Source organism: Podarcis erhardii, assembly GCF_964252035.2.
Source record: "Podarcis erhardii genome assembly, chromosome: 5".
NCBI classification, from domain to species: domain Eukaryota; kingdom Metazoa; phylum Chordata; class Lepidosauria; order Squamata; family Lacertidae; genus Podarcis; species Podarcis erhardii.
In genome coordinates, this window is record NC_138509.1 from 17203995 (window position 1) to 17228346 (window position 24352).

At 39.9% G+C, this 24352-nt stretch overlaps 1 protein-coding gene across 1 annotated transcript in view; it reads left to right on the top strand.

The window, feature by feature from the left end:
* LRMDA (leucine rich melanocyte differentiation associated) overlaps positions 1-24352 on the top strand; it is a 734468-nt gene that overhangs the window by 595963 nt on the left and 114153 nt on the right. The window contains 1 exon segment of the mRNA XM_081864461.1: positions 16254-16338. Within this exon segment, the coding sequence (XP_081720587.1) occupies positions 16254-16338 (85 nt within the window).

A 24352-nucleotide genomic window follows, 5' to 3' on the forward strand; every position in this document is an offset into this window, starting at 1 on the left:
CTTTCCCATAAATACTCAATATGGGTTTATTATATTTTTATATTTATATGTCACCTTTACACAGTAAAACACAAGAAATTTAACACAAGCGGTTAAAACGCCATTATTAAAATCCCCAACAGTTGCAAAACAGCCTACAATTATTATCAACAAAGGTAAAATATGATGAGTAGAGCAGCAAAGAAGCTATGCCATAAGAATCAAGAAAATGCTATTTGGAATCTCCTAAAGTCCTGTTTTGCACAATGGTATTGACTGCTCATCTTAAAAAAAAGGATTTTGAGGCAAGGATTCATTTGGTGACTTGAAAAAGCTGGGAGGTTCTAGGCATGAGCTGAAATGTGGGATCTTCCTTTCACTAAACCTTACTCTCTCCAAAAAGGACTTCTGATAAACTGAAATCAGGGGTGGGAAACATCATATTGTGCCAGTTGGCCATTTTAAGGAAGGTGAGACACTCCTCATGGAAGAGCACTTGCAAGTGAGAGGCGAGGGATCATACTGTGCTTTGCATCACCCTTCCTTTAAAAATGGGGGGGGGGAATGGTGGTGGTTCATATGAAAGAAAGTACTTTAACATGTTTGAAATGCACACAAGGTCGATTCAGTCAGATATACACTCTCTCTTTCTTGAGACAGCTGTTTTCCCACACACCCCATTGTGAGAATCCCTATGACAGTGGGCTACAAAAACTTTGATAATCCAGGCCTACAACGACCTGGCCAGCCACAAATTTCAGTATAGTATGTGTTAATTAAGCTTGAGTGTGTGCTAACCCAAGAGTCCAACATGTGTTGGACAAGACCTGTGCTGCAAAGTGACGACACAAAGACAACTTGCTACAGAGACAAATGGCTGTGTGAAGCAACGATAGAAATCAAAATCGGTTAATGTAATATTCTGTTGTATTTAGAGATCTCATTCTATCATAATTCTTAGAATTATTGTCATGAGTGATGATATTTCAGCCCGTATTATTATCATGATGAGCCACCCTATGAGGCTTGAGTTGAAGGGTGGGGCAGAAATGCAATCAGCCAACAATTGCAAAACCTTGAAAATCAAAGGAAGCAAATGGACCGGCTTTATAAATGTGCAGTACATTACAGTAAAACAAATCAATTTTGATCTCCTTAGGAACCAGCATTGCCTTATGATTTTGTGAAGTCATGTGGCCTTTGATCATAGAAAGGCATTTAAGACTAGTCCTTAATCCCAGCTTTTAGAGGTGTTTAAGCAGTGGGAGTGGAAAGAGGAGGGAGAGAGAGAGAGAGAAAGTTTGATAACAGCTGGGATTTAAATTTTACTTTTGCCTTTCTTTTGTTTTGAAAGGGTTTCTATTATTTGTTGCTTCCCTTTTTCATACAGGAAAGATGGGTCATTGAGTAAACTGAAAGGAGTAAGAGGAAATGGGTGGGGACTTTGAATTAATCTTCTGAGAGGGGGGGAAATGTTTGATCAGTGAGCAGAAGAGGATGAAAACCTCTGATGTTGACAGCAGGCAACTTTCTGACTAGCATGTGATTGACATCTTTGATGCTTCAGTGGGGAATGGGGGTCCAGCTACGCTAAGGCATCCTCTGACTGTGGGTGGTAGTGTTAATAGTGTGGCAACTGGAAAGATTAATTGTGGATGAGAGGCAGGGTTATGAGGGGGGCTTCATGTGTCTAAAAGGAACAGTGGTAATAAGGCCTCTGATCTGTCATTCCAAAAGGAAATTAGTCAGGGCAGACTGAATCAGGCCTATTTTATTATAGGAAGGGAGGTAGGGGGCTGGGTAAGGAAGAAATTAGAAGGGAGGCATTTAGGATATTAAAGCAAAGCACTGGAGAGGATATTAAAGTAGGTCATAGGAGAGGAGGAAGCACTAGCCTTCCTGAAAGACGAAGCCTGCCCTTTTCCAAAACTAGCTTAAGAAACCTCAGTACACTGGTGCCCTTTTACAGCACCGTCAATCTCTTCAATCTGTTTGCGGCCAGCTCATGACCTGTTGACTTTTGCAGTGGTTTTGCCTAAGAAAATTCATTATTCATTTTGAAACGAGCTTGACAATAAATTGTTTGTCCATTGCCAGCACATAAAACCATGTTTAGATGAATAAACTTAACGCCCCCCCCTGCCCTGCCCTACCCTTCTCTCTCTCTCTCTCTCTCTCTCTCTCTCTCTCTCTCTCACACACACACACACACACACACACACACCCCAAATCAAAATATATTTGCAGAAAGTTTACTCAAGCAGTATCTGCAATGAATTGTTTCTTTGTATATTTTACTTTCCACCCTTTTGGATAAAAGTAGATTTTTTGGCCGATAAATTCTGTGTTACCATTAAAGGGGCTATTCATCATGCTTACTAATCTTATTAATCAAGATAACCACAGTACCCTTAAAATGAGATCATTTTGATAAATCATGTATGACATGAAAAGACTTTATTCCTTTTAAGTGCAATTTAGACTGTAATTTCCCCCCCTCATTTATGATTCATGGGAGAAGCATGGATAAAATTCCCTTGCACATTTACACCTTATCTCCAGTCATAATTCAAAGCTACTTTTAGATGGAAATTCAAGGTCTGATTCACCAAAGCAGATTGCTGGCTCATAATTTTTTGGCATTCAGGAGCCCCCCAAAATAATGTCCATACATTAGGCGCTTATCGATTTCACTCAATTAAGCTTAAATGAATAAGAAATCTTTTGCCTTGATTAACATTTCTGATCCAGCTACACCCAGCTCTCAACCACACGTTTTTCTGTAAGGTGGAAGAAAGAGATGGGGTGGGGTGGCCTTCAGCAGACAGAGATTCCTTTGCATATGACAATCAAGTAGAATTTTTGGTGCCTTCTTAGTTCTGAAACAGTGCTGCATTACTTACAGAAATTACCTGGTTTATGGCAGTAAGTGCTTTTGTTGGCAATAGCCTACTTCATCAGATTCATGAGCATTGAAATATATGTCCACAATTGGAAAGATGTGCACAGTCACAAGGGAATGCTGTGAATCCCTCATGATCTGGTGAATGTCTGAAAATAGATATAGACCCATGAATGTCTATCTCCCGGTGCCCAGTTTCAACATTATTCATTGTCACTGCATGCACTGCTTGTAGATGTGCTAATATTGCAAACAGGTCATTTAGAGGTTGCAAATAGGTTTATTGGCAATTCATAAGATTTTACATGGAATGCCAGGAGCACCTTGCTGGATTGGCCAGAGTCAGTTTGTTAGCTTCCAGCAGGTGGGTTGCTCTTACTTACCAGGGGTGAGAGAGGCAAGGCAACAAGGAATATAGCACCATGCAAATGCCTTGGCAGGAGTGCCAGATTGGCACTGCAAATACCTTTGCACCATGCTAAATTCCCAGCCACCTCACTCCTCCTGGTAAGCAGCAGTGACCTGTCTGCCAAGACATAGGGATTTCAAGTTAGGACCTCTCGAGTCTGCAGCTTGAGCTGAAGAAGCCTGAGCTCAGAGACTGGCAAGAAAGTACATGGGTTGAGTAGGGCAAAGGCCCCAGGGCAAGATTCCCAGTATTTCTACTATTACCAGACAATCCAGAGACTTCACGTCACTTCTCCTTCTGCACCTGAAGCCGGTTATAAAGCCTGATCATGCACAGGATGTGGTTCCTCACTAAGCGAGGCTGTACCCTCAGGCCATTTTAAACTTTGCTTATCCCTGACATGCCCGTACTGTATAAACCAAGTGAGAAGTAAAGATAGAAGAATACTTTTCATATCCAACTTTGCATTTTTCCTTGCTATGTTTGTATGTATAAACTTTCCTTTCAATTGTTACTATACACATAATAAAATTTGAAAAATAGCCCTATGCCTTCTTTCCCCCATCAGCCAATGCCAACAAAGCTTTGTTTTTGTTTGTGTGTGTGCTTTATTTTAAAGTAGCATCTTATATGAAAATATGTTAAAAACAACACTGATGTGCTTGTTGTAAAATGTGAAGTTCGCACTGTTGATTGCAAGTAAGACAATGGCACTATTCATTAAGCTGAAGAATGTCTGAAATGTTGAACTGTTATTTTCTTTAAATCCTGAAATAAATTACCTAGAAATGTTTAGTTTACACTGGCATTTAGGTTTCACAAGAGCAAAAAAAAAAGAAAAAGAGTAATGCTATTTCATTTGGAATAGAGCATCATTTAAGACTTGGTATTTTTTGAAAAAACAGCTGTGGTTGAGAGCGGATTGGCTAAGATGGACCACAGGCCTCTCTCTGCTTCCATCAGAGGGTGAAGCATTTGGAGGAGTGTGGTCGGTCTCCAAGCATAACAGGCCTATTTTGTGTTGTCTTTAACCACTGGCCCCTACCAATCAGGATGGATGTGGTAGTTATAGAAGATATAAATTTGCATTTAGCTCAGAAAAGAAACCTACAGATATGTACAGTTCTCCACATTTTGTAGCAATTTGTTGATTACTATTTTTTTAATCATCATGAAAATTCACCAGCATTTATTGTGACTTTCTCCTAATAAACACATTTTTACATGCAGTTTTGGCTAATGTACACATCCTTGCAAGCGGTTTCCCCATATATATAATGCATTTTTGTATGTTGTTTTCATGAATATATTCCTATTTATGCACAGCTTCACCTAATATATGCATTTTTGTAATCACTGTTTGGTTGGAGAACCGCATTGCAAAGTCAGTTCAGTGCAAATTTTGAAGGATAAACTGTGTTTTGGTTTGCATCTTACTTTGGAAAGTGTGAATTTGATAGCTTTAAATGAATACTGAATCAAATATCTTCCCCATCCCCACCTACATAGAACACTTTATGAATCTGGTGGAAATGGACTAGATGCTCTTGTTAGTTTTTAAGGTGTTGTAATACTCCCCTTTTTTTCCTGCAGCACACTCAAATGGCTACCCCTGGGGGAAATGTGGAAGGATAGAAACAAACAAAACATTCCAAGTTTGGAAGACAACTTATAAGACACATTTGTGGCATTCTGAAGCATTTATTTTCAGTGCAGCAAATGTGTCATTGAGAAACCACCATACTTAACATTTTATGTCTGCCTTCACCCTAAGACCAAGTGCCCTGTCTTAAAAATGCCTGAAGAAGAAGAGAATAAAGTCAAAGTGGTCCCTGCTGGTGCCCACTATTTATCCATATTCAGAGGAACTAACAAGTCTTCATTCATTTATGGAAAGGTTTCCTCCACTCTCCTGCTTTCACTCTCACGCTCCTGTTCTCCCTCCAACTCAGCTGTCTCCATTACTTCCACTTTTCCTTTGGGGTCAGGTTTTAATAATGAACTCTTTATAGAATATTTACCCACCTCTACAATTCACAGCTGTGAGATAAATCAAAACTAGAAGAGTCCAGTTGGATCTTTCAGATTTACAGAAATGATTTTTTTCCCCCAACAGAGCATGAGATTTCATAGGTGTTCACCCATTTCATCAGCTTCCAGAGTGAAACTGTGGACTGTAAGTCAGAGAAATCAGTTAATGGTCTATTTCAATATTTCTCTGATCTCTGTGGGGACCTATAGTATGAGCTGTACACATTTCTGTGACTTTCAGCCTCCAGCTCTACTTTAGCATCTGATGAACTAGGAAACGTCCCATGAAAGTAATTTCTTAAGCTAGACTCTTTTAGTAAACTTTTCTTTAATAAAGACTAACCCAGCAACCCTAATTTTAACTTTTATGTGATTTTAATCTGCTTTTAATAATGGTGTGTTTTTAATATGCTCCTTTCCTTATTTTATTATCGCATTTTTTATGGCTAGTATGTTGCTTTGAGTCCATTTTTTTAACAAAAAGGCAACCTAAGAAATTTTATAAATAAAGAGGATGTGAATGTTCGGATCAAATGTAATTCAGTTTCGGTATTATAAAGTGTTATCTAAAGCCTGTAGCAACTGAGCAGGAGGAAAAGTCTCTGTAGTATATTGGGTGATATCCAACATTAGTCATATTCAGTGCAGGCCCACTTAAATCCATGGACTTAAAAAGTAATTTAAATCCATTGATTTCAATAGGTCTTCTCTGAACGTGATTTAGCTATATACCAAACATTCTGTAAGGTAGCAACTGACCCAAGGTAACACAATGAACTTAATGAACTTTGCATATTTGAAACCTGGTCTCTGTATCCAAGTCTCTATCCACTATGATGTACTTGCTCTCCAAAGACTTAGCATTTCCTTCCATAGCTATGGTTGTATGGATCAGGTTTTCTTTACTGATCCTCTCTCTGAATTGTTGCACAGAATAACCTTAACACATCCTGATGTTTGCTTCTGTTTTTAGTTTTCTTCAGGCTTTTCTCAGGCTGTGGAATAAAATGATGGAAGAGAAAGCTAAAAGTTTTATTGTGAATATAGGTTTTTAACATACTTGTTTTCTCCTGGGCTGGAAATAAAGTTATAGTGGTAACAAATACATTCCTTCACAATATAATTGCTAATGATTTGCCAGAATAAACCATTAGTTTCTGAGATTAATCAGGGCCCTATTTATTGCCTTTAAAAATATTGTTTCCATTCATTTTAATACATTTGTTATAATAATTCCTGCAATCGTCAGCAGATTGCAACAATAAGGTCTGTTTAGGGGGCATCTTGAGTCTACTTGTGGCGGATAAAGTGAAAAGTAAAGGTTTTTTCACCCATAATGAAGTGCTTGTCTGTTGTTCAGGGCCATGGTCAAATGTCTGAAAAACCACTTTTTGAAACAAGTTGCTGCTTTTATGTGGGGTTACTTAGCAGGTCATCTCATTAAGCTGGTAAAGATTAGTCCACTTGCGATAATGCCATACAGATGGTATTTCGTCCTAATTAAAATAACTCTTTATGACTAATTTATTCTGCAAGTTTACCAACATGGATGCCCCCCAAAGTATACTGTGCCATTGCAATGTTTAAAATGAAAAATAAGCTCCTGGGGCCATTAGCAAGGAAAGTCTCCAAGCTACTGGACTGGGCAGGGATGGCATGCCACCTGTTGGATCATCTGAAACACAACAGTCACTGGTTATAAATCAATCACACAGGAGCCCAGACCTTCCTCTCACTTGAAACCCACTTTGCAGTAGGAGGCAAGCTGTATGTACCTTCCTTAAAAGGAAGTCTTTCTTCTCTCAAGCTGATAAATAACATTGTCATGCGTACAATTTTTACATCATACCTTTCCAGCATGGCCACTTTATTTTCCTCTTGCAGCAAAAACAGCCAACATTCCTGTGGTGCCTTAAAGACTACCAAATTTATTGTGACATTGCTTTTGTCCATTAAAGCCTAGCTTTTCAGTTGAAAGAAGTGTGATCCTCAAGCCGAGAGATAAGAATGATCAGTAAAGTTTGTAAACAGTGTCGTCAGAATACCATGAGTTGCAATGGGAAGCAGAAGTGGTGTGGTGGTAAATTTTGATGTGCAGGAACTCATCGTGATAGACCCAAAGAGCCACACCCCTCAAAAAGCCAAAGCTGAAAGGGAAGGTCTGTATGTCGTTCAGGGGTCAAACATCTACTTTGCAGAGCACCCCAAGTCTGACCCCTGTCATCTCCAGGTAGAGTTGAAAAAGGACCCTGAAACCCTGGAGAGCCACTGCCAGTCAATGTAGGACAATTCTGAGTTGGATGAACAAAAGGCATAAGTCAGCTTCTTAACAGTAGTACATAGCACAAAAAACAATTTACAGTGGTACCTCGGTTTTTGAACATCTCCGCTTACGAACATTTCAGTTTTTGGACACCATAAACCCAGAAGTAAATGCTCTGGTTTTCGAACACGCCTCAGAAGTCGAACGTGCCACGCAGCTTCATATTGAGTTTTTGGTTTTCTAACATTTCAGAATTCGGTCTTCCAGAACGGATACGACTGTATTAGGCTCATCATGACTGCTATGCATAATTTTCTGGGAGTATGTTGCACTGAATTTCTGATTTCATCGGTTCAACTTATAAAACATTGTGAGCTTCAACCAGCTGAAATGCAACCATTAATTTATAATGAGATATGGAAACAATTTTGCAAATAGGTGTTAGTCTATCTTCAAAAATGAAAGAAGTATGAAGCCTCTGCTTGATTATTTTCCTACATTCTGATTTCCTCTGAGCTAAGATGCTGCAAAGCTGAAAGCTTCATTATGACCTCACTTGCCAGTGCACAGAGCAGTGGTTCTCACGCTTTTTTTCTCTGGGCCACACTTTCAGAATTAAAAATGGCTTGTGCCACTCCAAATGTTTTATTGATAAGAAATAATTTGAAAAACAAAAAGAAACAACTCCTAGCAGTGCTTGATTGATAACAAAGAATACAACTATTTTCTAATATGATCACGGGACATGCAAAAAGTATAAAACAATGCAGATACATAAGAAAATGACTCATTCCCAAAATAGTATTGTAAATGAGCCACTTACATATGTACCTTAAGTGTGTATACAATCTCAATGAGAGATGTGAGTTTGCAGTATCACTTGATGCTCTGGGTCTAATTTTGAAAAGATATCTATGCATATTCTGCAATTATTATTATTATTTAAATGATACTATACCATACCACAGTGAAATGTTTAAATGTTTCTTTGATTGTCCTTGAATCTTCCCGCTACACTAGCCATCCTCTCCTGCCACACAAGTGTGGCATGCCACATCCTTTGAGAACTACTGGCATAGAGAATCCAGGTCCGTCAGTTACCCTGTCACCCATGTATTGTCCTGAATTTGCCTTCTACTACACTTCTGGGTAGCAATAGGATTGCTGCATTTCTTTGCAGAACCAAATCTATACAAAATAAGAATAGTATGACCCTTTCCCGTTCACTACAGCAATGACTGATAATATTGTATTTCTTACTATATTAATTTTACACTGAAAGAGAGACAGTTACTTTCTGGGCTGCAAAAAATATAATTTCAATCTCAATTAAGTTCAAGTTGAAAAGCTTCAAATATCTGATATAGTTTGGCAGTTTCATACTGAGGCCTTCCTTTGAAATCTTTTTGTTGAAGTCTTTTTGCTGACCTGCGGTTTTCTGGTCAACAATAGAGTATCATAGGAACTCAAATATCCTCCGACAAGTTCCTTGGTTTAAGAACAGCTTAGTTTATGAACAACTTGGATTAAGAACGCTGCAAACCCGGAAGTAGGTGTTTTGGTTTGTGAACTTTGCCTTAGAAGCAGAACATGTTCCGCTTCCTGCTGAGTGTAAATTGAGTCCCCTGCTGCTATGGGAAAGCACGCCTTGGTTTAAGAACGCTTTGGTTTAAGAACAGACTTCCGGAACTGGTTAATATACAATGTAAACCAAGGTACCATTGTATATTAAAGTTGCCATTGTTGATGTTGGATTTGTGTCCATTTATTCTTTTGCGTAGACAGTAACCTGTTTGTGCTATGTAAACAGCAGAAGAGCATTGTTAGTATATATGATGTTGGAGGATGTTCAGATGAATGAACCCCTGATGGTGGTATGAATGCCTGATATAAGAATGAATGAATGAATGAATGAATGAATGAATGAACACCATTGAAAAATAGCGTGTTTCAGGTGATGTACAAGTTTTATTTGTAGCTACGTCATTGATAGTTCATTCTCACTTGGAACTTTTCTTTTGATGCTGAAGTTATTGTGTGATAACCACCAAAGTGTGTTTATGGCCCAGTATAAAAGTCAGTATAAAAGTCAAGTACTGAGGAGATTAGTCTTTTTTCTTGAGGGAGAAACCTAGCCCGCTGCTTGCCATCCTCTTTGTGCCCCTCCTGTGTAAATAGTTTTCCAACCCTGGGCAATAGGGCTTCCCTTTTGGGAAATGATGAGAATGCATACTGTATTTATCAAATATCATAAAAAAACTCCAGTTAATAGCAACTGAAAAATCCAACAGTCATACACATTCATAGTTTGCAAATGTGACCTATGAAAATGTGAATGGCTATTTTGTGACTATTGTCAACGTTTGCATTAGTTGTGGATGGCATGGGTCTTGTGCCCACCATTATTATCTGGTTTGCAAATTAATCAATGAGCCCGAAAAGATTGGATATCCTTGCACTGGTAAACATCTATCCACCTTCACTTTATAGATGGGAGGGAGAAATGACATGGAATAGATGTGCAGTCCTGGATGATGTAAAGTCTGCATTTATATCATAAGCAAAAGATCAAGCCATTATTTTTATTATATTTCAAGAGGTGACGGCTAGAGTCTTTCTATTTTTCATTAAAAATAGTGTGGGGGGTGGACTACATGATGCTGAAACCAGAAAGTAGAATTTCCAATTGGGGGCCCTCACATAAGCTATCCACATTAAGAATGAGTAAATACGACATAAGCACACAGCCTGCAACATGCACCTTTGAATGTATTGTGAAACTATTGTCTTGTAGGGTACTTGTTTACCTGAATTGCAAGACTTTGGCTTCTAGACAAATGTTTATCCTAGAATCCGTCTGTAACTACTACATCTCTTTTCTAAATAGGCCAGCTATCTTGACTGTCTTACGCTCTTGGGTTTAAGCTGCTATCAGCAATGTTTATTTTATTCATCACGTTTGTATTCTTGCAGCCACCCAGAAATAGACAGACAGAGAGAGAAAAAGAGAGAGAGAGAGAGAGAGAGAGAGAGAGAGAGAGAGAGAGAGAGAGATCAGAGCCAGTGTATAGATTAATTGTCTTCTAACAACTATATGAGCCAAACTAAGCTGATCAATAGTGAAAGGGCACCAGGTGTCAAGGTCAAGCTGAGGGTGGGTGTCCAAAACTCAGAATTCCTGGAGGTCAGGTGTTAGAGCTAGAAGCTAGAGTACAGCAAACAGGAAGTACTGCCTATTGCCTGGCGAAGACAGAAGACCTATACTGTGCTGGCCAAGACAGATGCTTCATATTGCTTGGCAATCATGGGGTCTGAACTTATACATTTTTGTGCTTGAAAGGGATTCTGAAGCCTAAGTGAATACACAGCCTGTGGCATCTGTCTCGGCACCCCTGTATTCCTGGTTCAAGAAGCAGAGCCACTAGGTAGGTAGCAGTATGAATCAAACTGTTCCCAGTCGGACACTGTCCATTGCACCGCACTGGCTCCTTTTAATTAACTGTATGTCATGGTTAATATATTCAGTGTTGGAAATGAGGGTGTGTGTGTGTGTGTGTGTGTGTGCGCGTGCAATTAACGATTTTCAGTGTCCTTTTTGTAAGTGCTCATTGCACGCTCTGAATCCTTTTCGGAGAGGATGTTGACTTACTGCTGTTCTTCCTGTGTTGTAAAATTTTGTCAGGTGCAATATATTAGTGACTATTATGGTTATTGATGTGTGTGCATGTGTGAAGAATTTATAGCATGCGATAGAAATGAGCACAATTTCTCACATATCCTGGATAAATATTTAAAGAGTCAGAGGTAGGGGAACACCGCCTTCAACAGGCATAACCGCTAGCTGCGGCACATGGAAGGATACCAACTGTTAACAAGTCTCCTTGGAATACAGCAACGTTGCATCCTATAAAGCAAGACAAACGGTTTGACAGAATCCTACTTTTCATAAGCAATTGCCATTGCTGAAGTGAAAATAAAACGATCACAACGTTTTTAAAGGACTTTTCCGTTTCAGGTATTGCAGCGTTGTTGAAAAAGCAGCAGTTTGAGAATCTTATTTATTCAAGGCTAGCATTTAATTTGCTCATTACATCAAGGCTAGGACTACCCACTAGGACTGCCACTGAAACCAATGGCTCCAGGCCGCCTCTTCCTATTTCCTTCTCCATTGAGGTTGGGTAAAGCAAGAATGTTGAGTTTCAGTGGGATGGCACAAGTTGTGAAACTTTGCCTTATTAAACATTGTGGGTAGAGAAGGTAAGGTAGCAGCTGCTTGTAGCAGTGTTTGCATATCTGCCTTAACAGTTAATTCCAGCCCTGCTTTGCATTTTGCTCCTGCAGAAATCTAAAGGCTGCTTAAGTGTGTATGCACTTAGGCACGCTGGATGTCTAAAGGCCTCAACACAACATGTGCTACCTTAATGCTGTTACTACTTCTCATGGCATTTACAGCAGATTCTATCCACACACACACCCCCCCAAAAAAAGTGAAATGGGAAATAATTTCAGTAGTGGAAAGTTTTTTAGGGGTGTTCCACACAACACCACTCCAGGGTGGTGTTTCCCAGTTCAGGATGGCTGTAGCTTGGAGCTATAGATTCACCAAGAAGCAGCTCAGACTGGGAGCTTTTTTTGATTCTGTGAACCACCCTAATATCTTATGATGAAGGGTGTTAGATTTATATATCTAACAAATAATAAAAATGGATAAGCTGGATAATTCACCCTCTCCTGGTTGCCAGTCAGAGTGGGGTAGAAGAGCTGAAAAATAATCACCTTTAGTTTTTACTTTATCTGCCACAAGTAGACTCAGGCTCCCTAAAACTCCTGTCTGGTTTCTTGCCTCTCCTCCTCCAGCTGTTGGAGAGATGGGTTGGGGTCTGAGAGCCAACCAGAAATCTAGGCTGCTTGTATACAGAAATCCAGGCTGCCTGGGGCAGGATGCATAGGTTCAGTGGCTCTTCATGGTCACTGATAGCATGGATATCTACTGGTGGACCTCAAATTCTGGGTCTGGGCAGGGCCAAACCCTGGCCCCCTGTTTTGTTCCTAAGGCTGTATGCATGTACATTGAATGTTGCAGACAGTGATTATGTGACAAGTGGCACAAGATGGCTCGCGAGGTGGCATAAGAGTTAGTTGCATCTGGGTGAAGCTAGGAGTTTCTTATTGCTATTCAGTATTCTTTAAAAAGAGACAATACAACTTCTTGTCTAACTTTCTGACTGATGTTTCTTCTAAGGCTTCCATGGCAGGTTTTTTTTTTTTCCTCCTTGCCTAGACATAGTGAACTTCAGTTTCTTTTAGGGGTGGTCAAAGTGGTCAATTTCAGATCACTTGGTTCTTCCAAGCTTTTCGTCATGCCAGAGCATGACAAGCCAGTTCTATCATCACCCTGTACTACAGCTTGGAAGTTGTGATCTTGGTGTGATCTTCAAGCTGAGAAAGGGGCCCTCTCCATTGCCCATTGTATGGACAAAAAGCTGCACCAAGATCTTGGATCATGAACACTCATACATCTATGCGCTGTGTTTAGGGTGGGTCCCTTGATGCCCACTTTCCTGGTGCAGTCCTGGTTCCTCCTTTGCAAGTTGACCAACCTCCAAGGCTTGGTAGGACGAATCAGACCTAGGAGACAGAGCTTCCCCACTGCTGCACTAGCTCAGAGGTGGGGAACCTAAGGATGAGAGGGCAAGTGCTGTCCTCCAGACTTCTCTGTTTTGCCCCTGAGACTTTCTATGTCACGCCCATTCCCAGAGACCACACTTAAGTGCTTTCATCTGGCTGTAATGTGTATTTGTGGTAGTGCTCTTGCTTGCCTGAAAGAAGGATGGAGAGGTGTTTTTCCATCCATGTTTGTATCTGGCCCTCCCACCACAGTATGTGGCTCCTAGAAGGATACTCATGAGTTAATGTGGCTCTCAGGCTGGAAAATGTTCCCCACCCCTGCTTCAGGGCATGGATCAGACTGTTCAATTGATCCCTCCTTTCCATTACTTACTGGAGGTGGCACGAGAATAGCAGCAAAGGATGTGAAGCTAATCAATAGTATGTTTTCTGGGTGTCTTAAGTACATTTGGTAAATTAATTCAGTTTGTCTGGAATAAATATGGAATGGTGGTTGGCAGGGACAGTAGCTAACACATTCAGACTGGAAACAATTTGCCAGTTTTCTCTTAGGCAGGAGAAATATCTTCATTTTTGCTTCTCTTTCTTTTTTGTATCTGTCAGCAAGATCCATTCAAGGTCATTTTTTGCAATGTAACTGAAACTTCAGATATGACTGTCAGAACTATCTGTAGACATGAGCTGTCGCACATCAATCCTTTCAGTATCAAAATATTGTGGCAAATATTAAAGAATCATAATTCTTTACAATTCACTTTTGGAAAATTGGTAAGGGCATGGTGTCATTCAGTAGTTAAAAATGAGAAACAATTGATGCTCTTTTTTCCTTTTTTTCCTTTTACACAGACATTATTCGCATTATGTGAATTTTTCAGCTAGTCACCACTTGTGCAAAATAGTCCTGATGTAGAATTAACTAGCATTTGTAACAGAACACTTAGTGCAGAGGTAATGAGACTCTTGTACCCTTGACAGGGAATTATGCACAGAAGAGCACGAAAAGACCTATCTGAAACCCTTCTGTTCTTCCTTTTCTTAACATGGAAAATAAAGCTAAATTGTCCCTTCACACCAGTATCCTTTTTGGAAGTTCTTGAATTTTGATCTGTCAGTGGTATTTGCTGAAAAGGCAGAGTTTCCTTCCAGTAATTTTAAGAAAAGCTATCATCAAACTGTCAACAGCCTAAATTGAGATTAAAAGTACCGAAGAGAAATCTTTGCTATTATCAGGGTTTCAACTAAGAGCCCTTGTGCAGACAGAAAATATCTGAAAGGTCTAAAATGGAGCCACATCATCTTTTTTTATCCATTGGAGAAACTGGGGGTGGGGTGGGGGTTTGTAGGTCATTCTTTAAATAAGTGACAAAAGCTTAAACATACTACCTAGATTTGCAGACAAAGTCAAAATATAGTGTAGTGTATGCACCTGTGCTTTGCATACCATTTCAGAGTCACTGAAAACATCAGACTTGTCTGCTGGAGCTGTCCAAAGCCGGAATGGGCTGAATGTCTTATATTCACCTTGGTTGCTAAAGGTGAAGATAAGCACATGTTTCAACTGTCTCTCCCTTTTGGCTAGGGCCAGTCCATACTACTAAATGCTTCTTATACTTAATACTTTGGGAAGATATTGCAGATTCCTTTAGAAAATATTACAGTGTGCACATGTGTGTGCACCCTGTTAGTATTTCATGCCTCCGATGCTGCAAATGTGATTGGTGTAATTCACATGCCTGTCTGGGAAGAGTGTAGGAATGGAAGACAGTCTTGTCTCTTCCGCTATGTGTACTGTTACACTGTATGTAGGGAACAGGGAAAGAGCCATGTTGGTTGTGACAGTTAGCATGTGCAGTTCTTCCTGTGTAGGTTTAGTCTTTCGCCTACAGAACAAAAACAAAAAAGTGTGCCTTCTTTAGATCAAAATGCATGCTTTCACACTTTAAGTTGAGATGGGTTTAATGATCAGTAGGTGTAATTATCCTTCTGTGAGTAGTTACCTGGATTTAGTTGCTCTGAACTCAGCTTGTAACTCCTGTCGGAATGTACTGCTACAGCAGTTGGCCTAATATGCTACAAAAGTTGGCCTAATATTAAAACATGTTTTAAAGTAATATATGTTAGAATAATACAGATTTACAAATAAGACCTGTCTCTTGCTTTTGAAAAAGTAACATTTAGTAATAGCAAAGCTATTGCTTCCTAGAATGCCTAGTCGTAAATATAGTAAGGCCTAAAATTCCTCACTCTCCAGTAGGAGATAATTAAATGTGTGCTTGTTGTTTCAAAATTAATTTAGACCTGTTATTACAAGGTTTATAGGTTTATTTGATATTCCAGTTGTTATGGGACAGTTAAGTATGTTCCATAACAGAGTTTGAGATTTATTGTTTAAAAACTAATACTCACCTCTTATAGTTTATTTTACTTAATATATTCCATGTAGTTTGGATTTTGAAAGTAGTTAATCTTGCTTACAAGGCAGGATGGCCACATCCAGTGGTCAAAGCTGCAGCTGGTAGAGGTGGAGCTCTCTCCATAGGTAGCTTGTGAAGGTATGTGGAAGCTGGTTGTGCTGATACCCTCTGGGCAGCATACCGTAATGCTCTTCAAATCAAGCCTGCTTCAGACCCCATTTTCTGGAGTTGACTTGTAGATTGCCAGAGTGCCATTTTAGTGTTCAGGCGGGGTGGAGGGGTGATATAAAGACTTCAGTACTCCTGGGGCAAGTTTCAAAGCATGGTTTAACAGCTTGCTACTGCTTGGGGGTGGGGAGCATACCATCACATCAACCCCTGCCTGCAGCCTGAAGTGGTACAGTCAAGACATGAAAACAATTAAAACCTAAAAAGTGAACAAGAGTTTGCTCACCATGTCAGTCACTTGAAAGTTCCGTTTTCCCAAATCCAATCAAAGTTCTGGGTACGTGGCAAAATTAATTTTATCTCTAATATTGTACTTTGCATTGTGTGTACATGTGTGAGTGTATCCTCTTAATGAAATACACATACTAGCATCAATCATATTTATCTTTCTTCCCCCAGGCAACAACTGATGCTGCCTCCATTTCTCCTCAGATGAGCTATACACCTCTGCCAACTGGATCAAGGGACCTCACCAACCACAGAGGTAAGAAATAAAAGAACCACAATACGCACATGGACACACACACACACAAAGGAACTATTGTCATTCACGACTGTGAGGTGAAAAACTTCACTGTAAGGCCATTAGACTTTACTACCTCTCTGTAGGCACCCTGGAGACAATGCACCAAACTTTTGAGATATTGAGAAGAACAATGTATTTGGCAAAATTAGTTTTTAACAGATTTCAACAAGCCTTGCAGGTACTCTACTGGGAGATAATCTATTAAATAACATTTGCTTCGGTTTCAACAACAATTATGTTACATATTGCTAAATTGACAACTGAATTCTCTGTAAATGATAAATATACTAAAATATGTTTATTTTCCAATTAACAGTTCAAGTTGTGATTTACTATTACTTTAGGACACATTTACTTGGTATTTGCTGCTTCTTACCATTCTCTGTTTACCATCAAAGGGTAGAAATCTTATCTACCTATCTCGCAGGTCATCGAAAACTAAAAATGCTGTATTCATAGAAAAAGGAAAGAAATGAACAGTTGCAGTAAAGGAAGTATTTTGAATGGCCAGGGCAGAAGGGTGGGGGCAGGCAAAACTTTGTTCCATGCTATTCCAGCCTAGGTCAGGCCTGATATCATCAAGTGTTGACAGTGAGGTCAGCTGGAAATCCAATGAATCCAGTACTGACTTAGTCGCTCTGTAAAATGTCTTGCTGATTTCCATGGGATGCTCTTTTGGCAGGTAGAAAGGGAAGATTTTCACCTCAGGAGTGAGGCCACTAGAGTGGCGTAGGGCTGCATGAAGGAAGACTTTTGCCCTATTTATCCCCACCCTTCACTCCAGCATGGTGGGTTGTGGTTTTGGATTGCAGCCTTAGTTGTTCATTATGCAGGTTTCCAATCTTGTCTCCTTTCTCGGTGGTAGTCCTGTAAAGTAAGTGACTAAATATACCAGACAAAGAACTGTAGTCATGCTTTGTGATAGCAATACGGAACCTGTGGCCCTCCATATGTTGTTTGACTGCTATAAATTGTTGCAACTGAGTAGGGTCTGATGCATATGTAAGGGCTACAGGAGAGAACATGGAGCCAGTGATGTGAAGTTGCTCCTGGCAACTGATTTAAAAAATAGCAACAGAGTCAGTGAATAGGGGTAGAACTACAGCAACTGCGGAATCCTACAGAGCCAGCCATGGCTGTCTATTTCATTGCACTTTAGCTACTACGATATGGGCAAACATATCGGCATTTACCACTTGGTAAGTTGGTCATCTGTATTCATCCATGGTTTATTTTTCAAAGTGTTACTTATTCATGGTGTTGCAATCAAAACTGCCAGGTGGGCAACTATTATTCACCAAGTATCAGAGGGCAAACTAAGTCAGTGGCTTGCCTTAGGCCTCTCGGTGAGTTAATGGCAGGTTGAAATTGTGAGCTTCATTGTCTTAGATGCTATGCTACATGTAGCTCTTTATTTTGATAAGAGAAACATCCTTAACTTGATTAGATGAATTTCAGGCTGCCGTTTTATCAATTACTGAAAACTGAGCACACATTAGTAAGGAAAGCTGAGGCTCTGAGGAGAGTTTACACCAGTTGAGGAAGCGTGTAAAGATTTTGAAGGCCTTTTGAGGGAGATACTATTAATAAATAAGAAACTACTTAGTTGTGCATTAGTTTAGCTTCGGGAAAGATGGATGATAGATACAAGTAGTTTTAAAAAATAAATCTACTTGTAAATCTACCCCGAGAGCTGGTAGTTTTTAAACGGTTTATAGCTTGTGATGATTCATTTTGCTAGATTTTAAAAAAATATATACAAACAAGACAAACAATAAAGAAACAAAGAACAACAGGGTGGAGAGCATTGTTGCCGTTGGGATAAAATAAACAGAAGAATAGCACACTTCTGCAGAAAGCATAATACAATAGATTCCTCGAAGGAAGAATTTGAGTCGTGTATCGACAAGGTAGCCTTACCAAATAGAGACGTGTTGTGGGGCGGGGCTATGCAGTGCACTATTTTTATTTGTACAGCATATAAATGGAGCCAATACAAAATCAGAATGTTCTCATTTTGTAACCCCTGTTAGAACCCTACTATGAAGGGTTAAAGATAATTTTTTTATATAAATGTTCAAACCAGTGAGTATTCTTCTCTGTATTTCAAGCTGAATTGCATAGCCATGTGGGCAGGGAGAAGGAGGCAATTCAGTCAAAGTTTCAAGTCCCTGAGATTTCAGTGGGAAGTTGCTAAGCAGGTCTGAGATGAAGTTAAAAATATTTAAGTTTGGCCAGATTTCACCCTGTGTGAATAAGGAGAGGGAAAATTATCCAAGGGTCAGGTAAAACTGGCTCTTAGCAAGATATCATTGGCTCATTTTGACAGTTAATGTGTATATATCCTCAAGGAAATAGTAATTAAGGGATGTTTTCCAGAAATCCAGGTGTTGTGAATTGAGTTTGGAACATCCTGCTGGAAGACTGTATGTGAGCCATCAACTTTTTCTTTAGAATGCAAAGAAGTTCTCTGAGCTCACAAAACCTAATTGGAGTCAAGAGTGTACCAAGAAAAGAATGAAACACATAAACATGCCATTTTGGAATCTCACTCCTAAGGTTTTTCTATTCCCTGAATGGTCTCAGTCTCACATAAAAGATTGAATCAGCTATTGCATATGTAAATATTGGCAGCTTTTCGGGAATTCTTTGCAGCCTGAAGCTAAGGGAGAGAATGACCACTGCCTTTGTTCATCTCCAGAGGGGCTTGTTTACAAGACTGAATCTCTTGTGAGCAACTTAAGGCAGCTGTAAATTAACTCTGCTTGGGGCTCAAAAAGAGGAAAAACAGAACCAACTCATCTGTGTTTGGCTACATTTTCACAATTTCCACTTCATTTTTTCCTTCGTTTAGAACAAAGGAAAAAATATGACAGAAGCTATGCTTTTCCTACTCAGCTTAGTTTGCAATCTTTGTCGTAGATCCAAAGAACCAGCAACTAGTTGTATGTCCCCAAGCAGTTTAAATGTTTGGTTCCTGAACACAGGCCCTCTCCCCATGCCAAATAAAATCCCATTTTTAAAAAAACTAAGGGGAGCTTTGGAAGTAATTTGGTGAACAGTCCCCAACCCATTTCTGAATGGAACTGATTAAAACTAATTATTTTCACCTAATTATTATAATTCTGGTCCTCATTCCAAATTTGTTTCTATTAAACTCCCTACTGCAAATGGATTTCAGTGATATCACTAGGAGCATGATAACACCAAGAGGCTTTCTTGCTGCTACTCCTCCCTCCTTTCCCTAAGTTAATTTACCAGAGTGAAGGTGGTGACAGGGAGAACTCTCAAGAACTGCATGCCTCAGGACTAAATTTCAGATGCTGCTGGAGGCAGGTAGGCAGGCAGTCATAGCCATGCTATGTGCAGTGCTTGTAAGGTATTCCTCTCCACTGGGAACCTCAATTGTTCATGTACCAAAGTGGAAACATTTGGAAACCTTTTCAAAGCATACGGGTGTTGGGGGCATGCCAGAAGGGCTTGCTGACACTGGGAATTGTATCCCCCCCTTCCCTTCAGCATATTCTGTGTATAAATGCTGAAAAGAACTAATGTTTCTGACCATTTAAAGATGCCTATTGCTTTCTTTTTGACAATAAACTCAGACTACTGCATAGTGATCTTAAGGACACGGGTGGTGCTGTGGTCTAAACCACTAAGCCTCTTGGGCTTGCTGATCAGAAGGTTGGCGGTTCAAATCCATGCAATGGGGTGAGCTCCTGTTGCTCTGTCCCAGCTCCTGCCAACCTAGCAGTTCGAAAGCACACCAGTGCAAGTAAATAAATAGGTACCACTGTGGCAAGGAAGGTAAATGGCATTTCCATGCATTCTGGCACTTGTCACGGTGTTCTGTTGCGCCAGAAGCGATTTAGTCATGCTGGCCACATGACCTAGAACAGCTGGACAAACGCCGGCTCACTCAGCCTGGAGAGAGATGAGCACCGTACCCCCAAAGTCACCTTTGACTGGACTTAACTGTCCAGGCGTCCTTTACCTTTAGCTTTTACCTATAGTCATCTCGGCCTGGTAGGTATGTCCTCTACCATGATGCTCCCTTCCCCTATTATCTCATGGCATTAGAAGCAGTGAGCTAAATCCAAACTGGTGAATCTTTTGAAATGTCCATTTTTTCCCCTACCAAGTTTCAGCTTTTTGCAGGGGTTTAAGTGCATATGTTGTGCACAAAAGAATGGGAAGAATTTGTTGCATTTGAACATGGAGAAATTTCATTGTGCAAGCTCTGATATTTATCAGCAATTCTGTTACAGTAATTCTTCTGTAAGAAGAAATAGTGAAATGCCATTTTTCTTTAAATGTACAGGCAGAAGGTTAATTGCTGAAGTAACCAGCGACCTTGTTAAAACTTGTAAAGGTTCCATGTACATTAGCCTCCTATACCTCATCTTCAACTATGGTACCTATTGCTTTATCGCAGGGATACCCTGCAGGAGAAAGAAAATAAAGTGCTTCTTGATCAAGAATGATTAGTGTTTCTTGATCAAGCAAAGTAAACTGTATGGAATCTTAGTTAAAATAGACATTGACTTAAAAGGATGAATTGTTTCTCCTTTGTTTGCTTGTTCCTGTTTCTTACTGCTGCAAACAATTGAAAGTCTTCAGCAATATTTAGTCTTCATGAATTTTGTTGTGCGTCACTAGTCCTAGAGTTGCTCCCTAGTCTGTCAAAAACATGTAGATGGGCTCTTCCACTAGATACTATGTACTTGGATGGACTTTCAAAAAGCTTTTGATAAAGCCCCTCACTTAGCTGTTATGAGATAAAGAGTGTGTGTCCTGATAAACTGGTTAAAGAACAGGCAGTGGTTAGAAGGACAATTACTATTCACAATGCAGGGCAGTAAGAAGTGGATGGCAAAAAATAAATGCCATCTAACCTGTTCCCAGTTGGATCAGTTCCTAATTGAGGAGTAAGAAATGAGTCCACATTTGTAGGTGATAAAAGCACACAACAACACAAAAGGATCTCTCTAAACTGGGGAAATGAGCAATAAAAAGGCAAATGAGATTTAGCGTAAATAAATGACACAACTGTAACTTCCCCTATACATGAACAGGGTCAAGAGATGCTGGGAGGATGTGTTTGCTCTGTGATATGCAGCAAACTGAGTTGATCCATGCCTCCTGGTTCATTGTGTGGAACACAACAACATGGTTTTGTAGGATTTTTCTGCCAAAGGTGTAAATTCAAGTTTTAGAAACCTTTGAAGTTTAAAAGCAGTCCCCCCATCCTCAACAAGTAGCAGAAGTTCCAAGCTTTCCAAATGCAGCCACAAGTGGAATGATGATGTGCCATCTTTGCAGGGACTTGTATGGGAGAAGGTGACTAATGGGATACCCGTCTTGTTTCAAAGAAACTTTTGTTAGCACCGGGGGGCGGGGTGGCAGAAGTCCCCATCACTGCTAAAATGGGGGGGGGGGTATGGAGGGACTAGGCTCAAAGGATGTGCATTGGGTACAATATACCTCTTCCACACTGCAAAACTGAATTCCTTTTTTAAAAAAAATGTTGGCATAAAAAAGAGATAAGTTTTTGCTTCCCAAAAGGTAATTATTTGGCTCATGCTATCACTGCAAATCTTTACTGTGGTGATGGTGGTTGATACAGTTGTTAGGTTCCTATCCTAGTTTACAGCCGGAGGCTTCATCTATTTAAACTTGAAATTGATTGCTGGGAATGTCACAGAGTAATTTACATAGCAACTTATCATAATTAGTCAGAGTTTGTAGTTTCCTTAATGTGAGCTGCACTTTATGCTTAGCAATTGATTTTTCTGTATATCTGTGTGAAGCTTCTTAATGTGAACCATCTAAAAAAAAAAAACCCTGTGGGTAGTTTTTTTATCATTTAGTTAACCTGAGGAATCATAAAATATGTTTAATCATGGACTATAAATAGGAAGTGCTTGCTTTAACGCATTTAATATGGTGCAATGAGATGAATAAGGGGGGAAATGTAAGTGGTTAAAATATATTGGAGTTCCATTTCAGGCAGAAGTGGTCATGAATATCAAGGTTTTTCGTTTTGTTGGTTTCCATAGTCTATTTGCAACACTTCAGAGAGCTTAGCCCCATCCCCACGAGCAAGCAAACCATTTTTGTTGGGAGTAAAGCAATAGTGATTTGCAATAAGCTGAACATATGAGGGCTGATTGACAGGAAGAGTAGCCTGTTCTTATTCCTCAAGGATTCCTTCTCTGTTCAGTAACTACTTGTTAGTAAAGGAGATCACTTCCTTCCAAGCTTTACTTCTTTCCTACTTCTTCTCCAAGTTCAGAAGCTATCAGTATGAGTCAGAATGAGTTGGGGGGGGGGCACCTTGGCCAATGTAAAACATATACAGTGGTACCGCGGTTTACAAACTTAATCCGTTCCGGAAGTCAGTTCTTAAACCGAGGCATGCTTTCCCTTATGAGGCCTCCCGCCGCCGGTGCCCTTCCACTGTTCGGATTCTGTTCTTAGCCCGAGGTAAAGTTTGCAAACCGGGACACTACTTCTGGTTTTGCTGAGTTCGTAAACCAAATCATTCGTAAACAGGACTGTTCTTAAACTGAGGTACCACTGTACTTAGAATGGCTTGCTTGCCATAGTTTATAAACTTTGCATTTTCTTTATCCATTCAACCAGAAGGCTTCCCCCACTTTAGCTAATGGGGCTTCCCGCTGCTGCTGCTGCTGCTGCGCTGCCCCGCAATTTCTGTTCTCATCCTGAAGCAAAGTTATTAACCCGAGGTACTATTTCTGGGTTAGTGGAGTCTGTAACCTGAAGCGTCTGTAACCTCAGGTACCACTGTATTTACCAAACTTCAACATTTTTGTGTGCACTAAAATAATACAATGGCAGACAAATTGACATGAAGTCATCAAGGAAGTTTCCCATTGGGTATTCACTATGGAATAGAAAGTGAGTTCTTTGTTCACTCACTTTTTATGGGGCATCTACATAATGTCATGATCAAAACATGCCCATCTCCTCCTGTGTTTTCCCTTATCATCTCCTACTTTTTAAAAAGAGCTTAGATAATCTTGACTTTAAAAAGCTCTGTGGAAAACTGCACAATGTCTCCAGGTGTAGATGTCACGTTGTGCTGCTACTCTGGCCAGTAGAACTTGTTCTAACTATTTCCGTTTCTATGGTCTGTTTCTCCTGTCTTGCAATCAGATCTTACCACTTTAACCCTTCTTTTGCCAAATAGGTTGTTCTTCAACAACAAACTGAGACTGAGTCCTATGTAGTGTCTGAAGGTGCAACCCAATAATTAGCCCCACCTGCCCCTGCATGCCTTCCTGCTTCTGAGTCCTCAACCTCATTTTCTGAAGGGTTTCCAACATCAGAATCTCCACCCCCTCAATAAAATTTGCTAAGCGTTTTAATTTTGCACAATTATTCTACAGTTCCTCACATTCATAGTGGGGTAGGAGTGAAGTAGAAGTCTCATCCCCAACCCTTAGGACACTTTGTATATGTTAAGGAGTGTCATAGAAGTGATTTGAACTGCTATCTGCGTCATTTGTTACCAGGGCAGTGAATGCAAATTCTAACCATTTCAGCCGCATGTAAAAATGTGCATTCTAATCCAGTGTATGGCCTAATCCAGACTTGAGATTTCGACAGGCCTTGCCTACTGTATTTCATCTTTTGAACTGTAAGACAATCTTTGTGCGTTGTTCTTTTTCAATGAAAGCCGAGATCCTTTGGAAACTGAAAGTTGCACCCAGTGTCATGTTCTTTGCTCTCACAGAGCATCAGTGCATGCATGCAACCTCCTGTCATTTCTCTCAGCTTGTATTTCAGAATTCCCCTGATAAAATAATATTTTTCTTCCATTGCTACAACTATTTTATCCCTTTGTTTAGAAGTCTCTATGGCTGTGGACCACTTTTTGTTCTGAAGCTTTATAATGCCCAGAGTGGTGGGAATAAAAAGAGGTTCCTTCGTGTCTGCTTCCATGCTT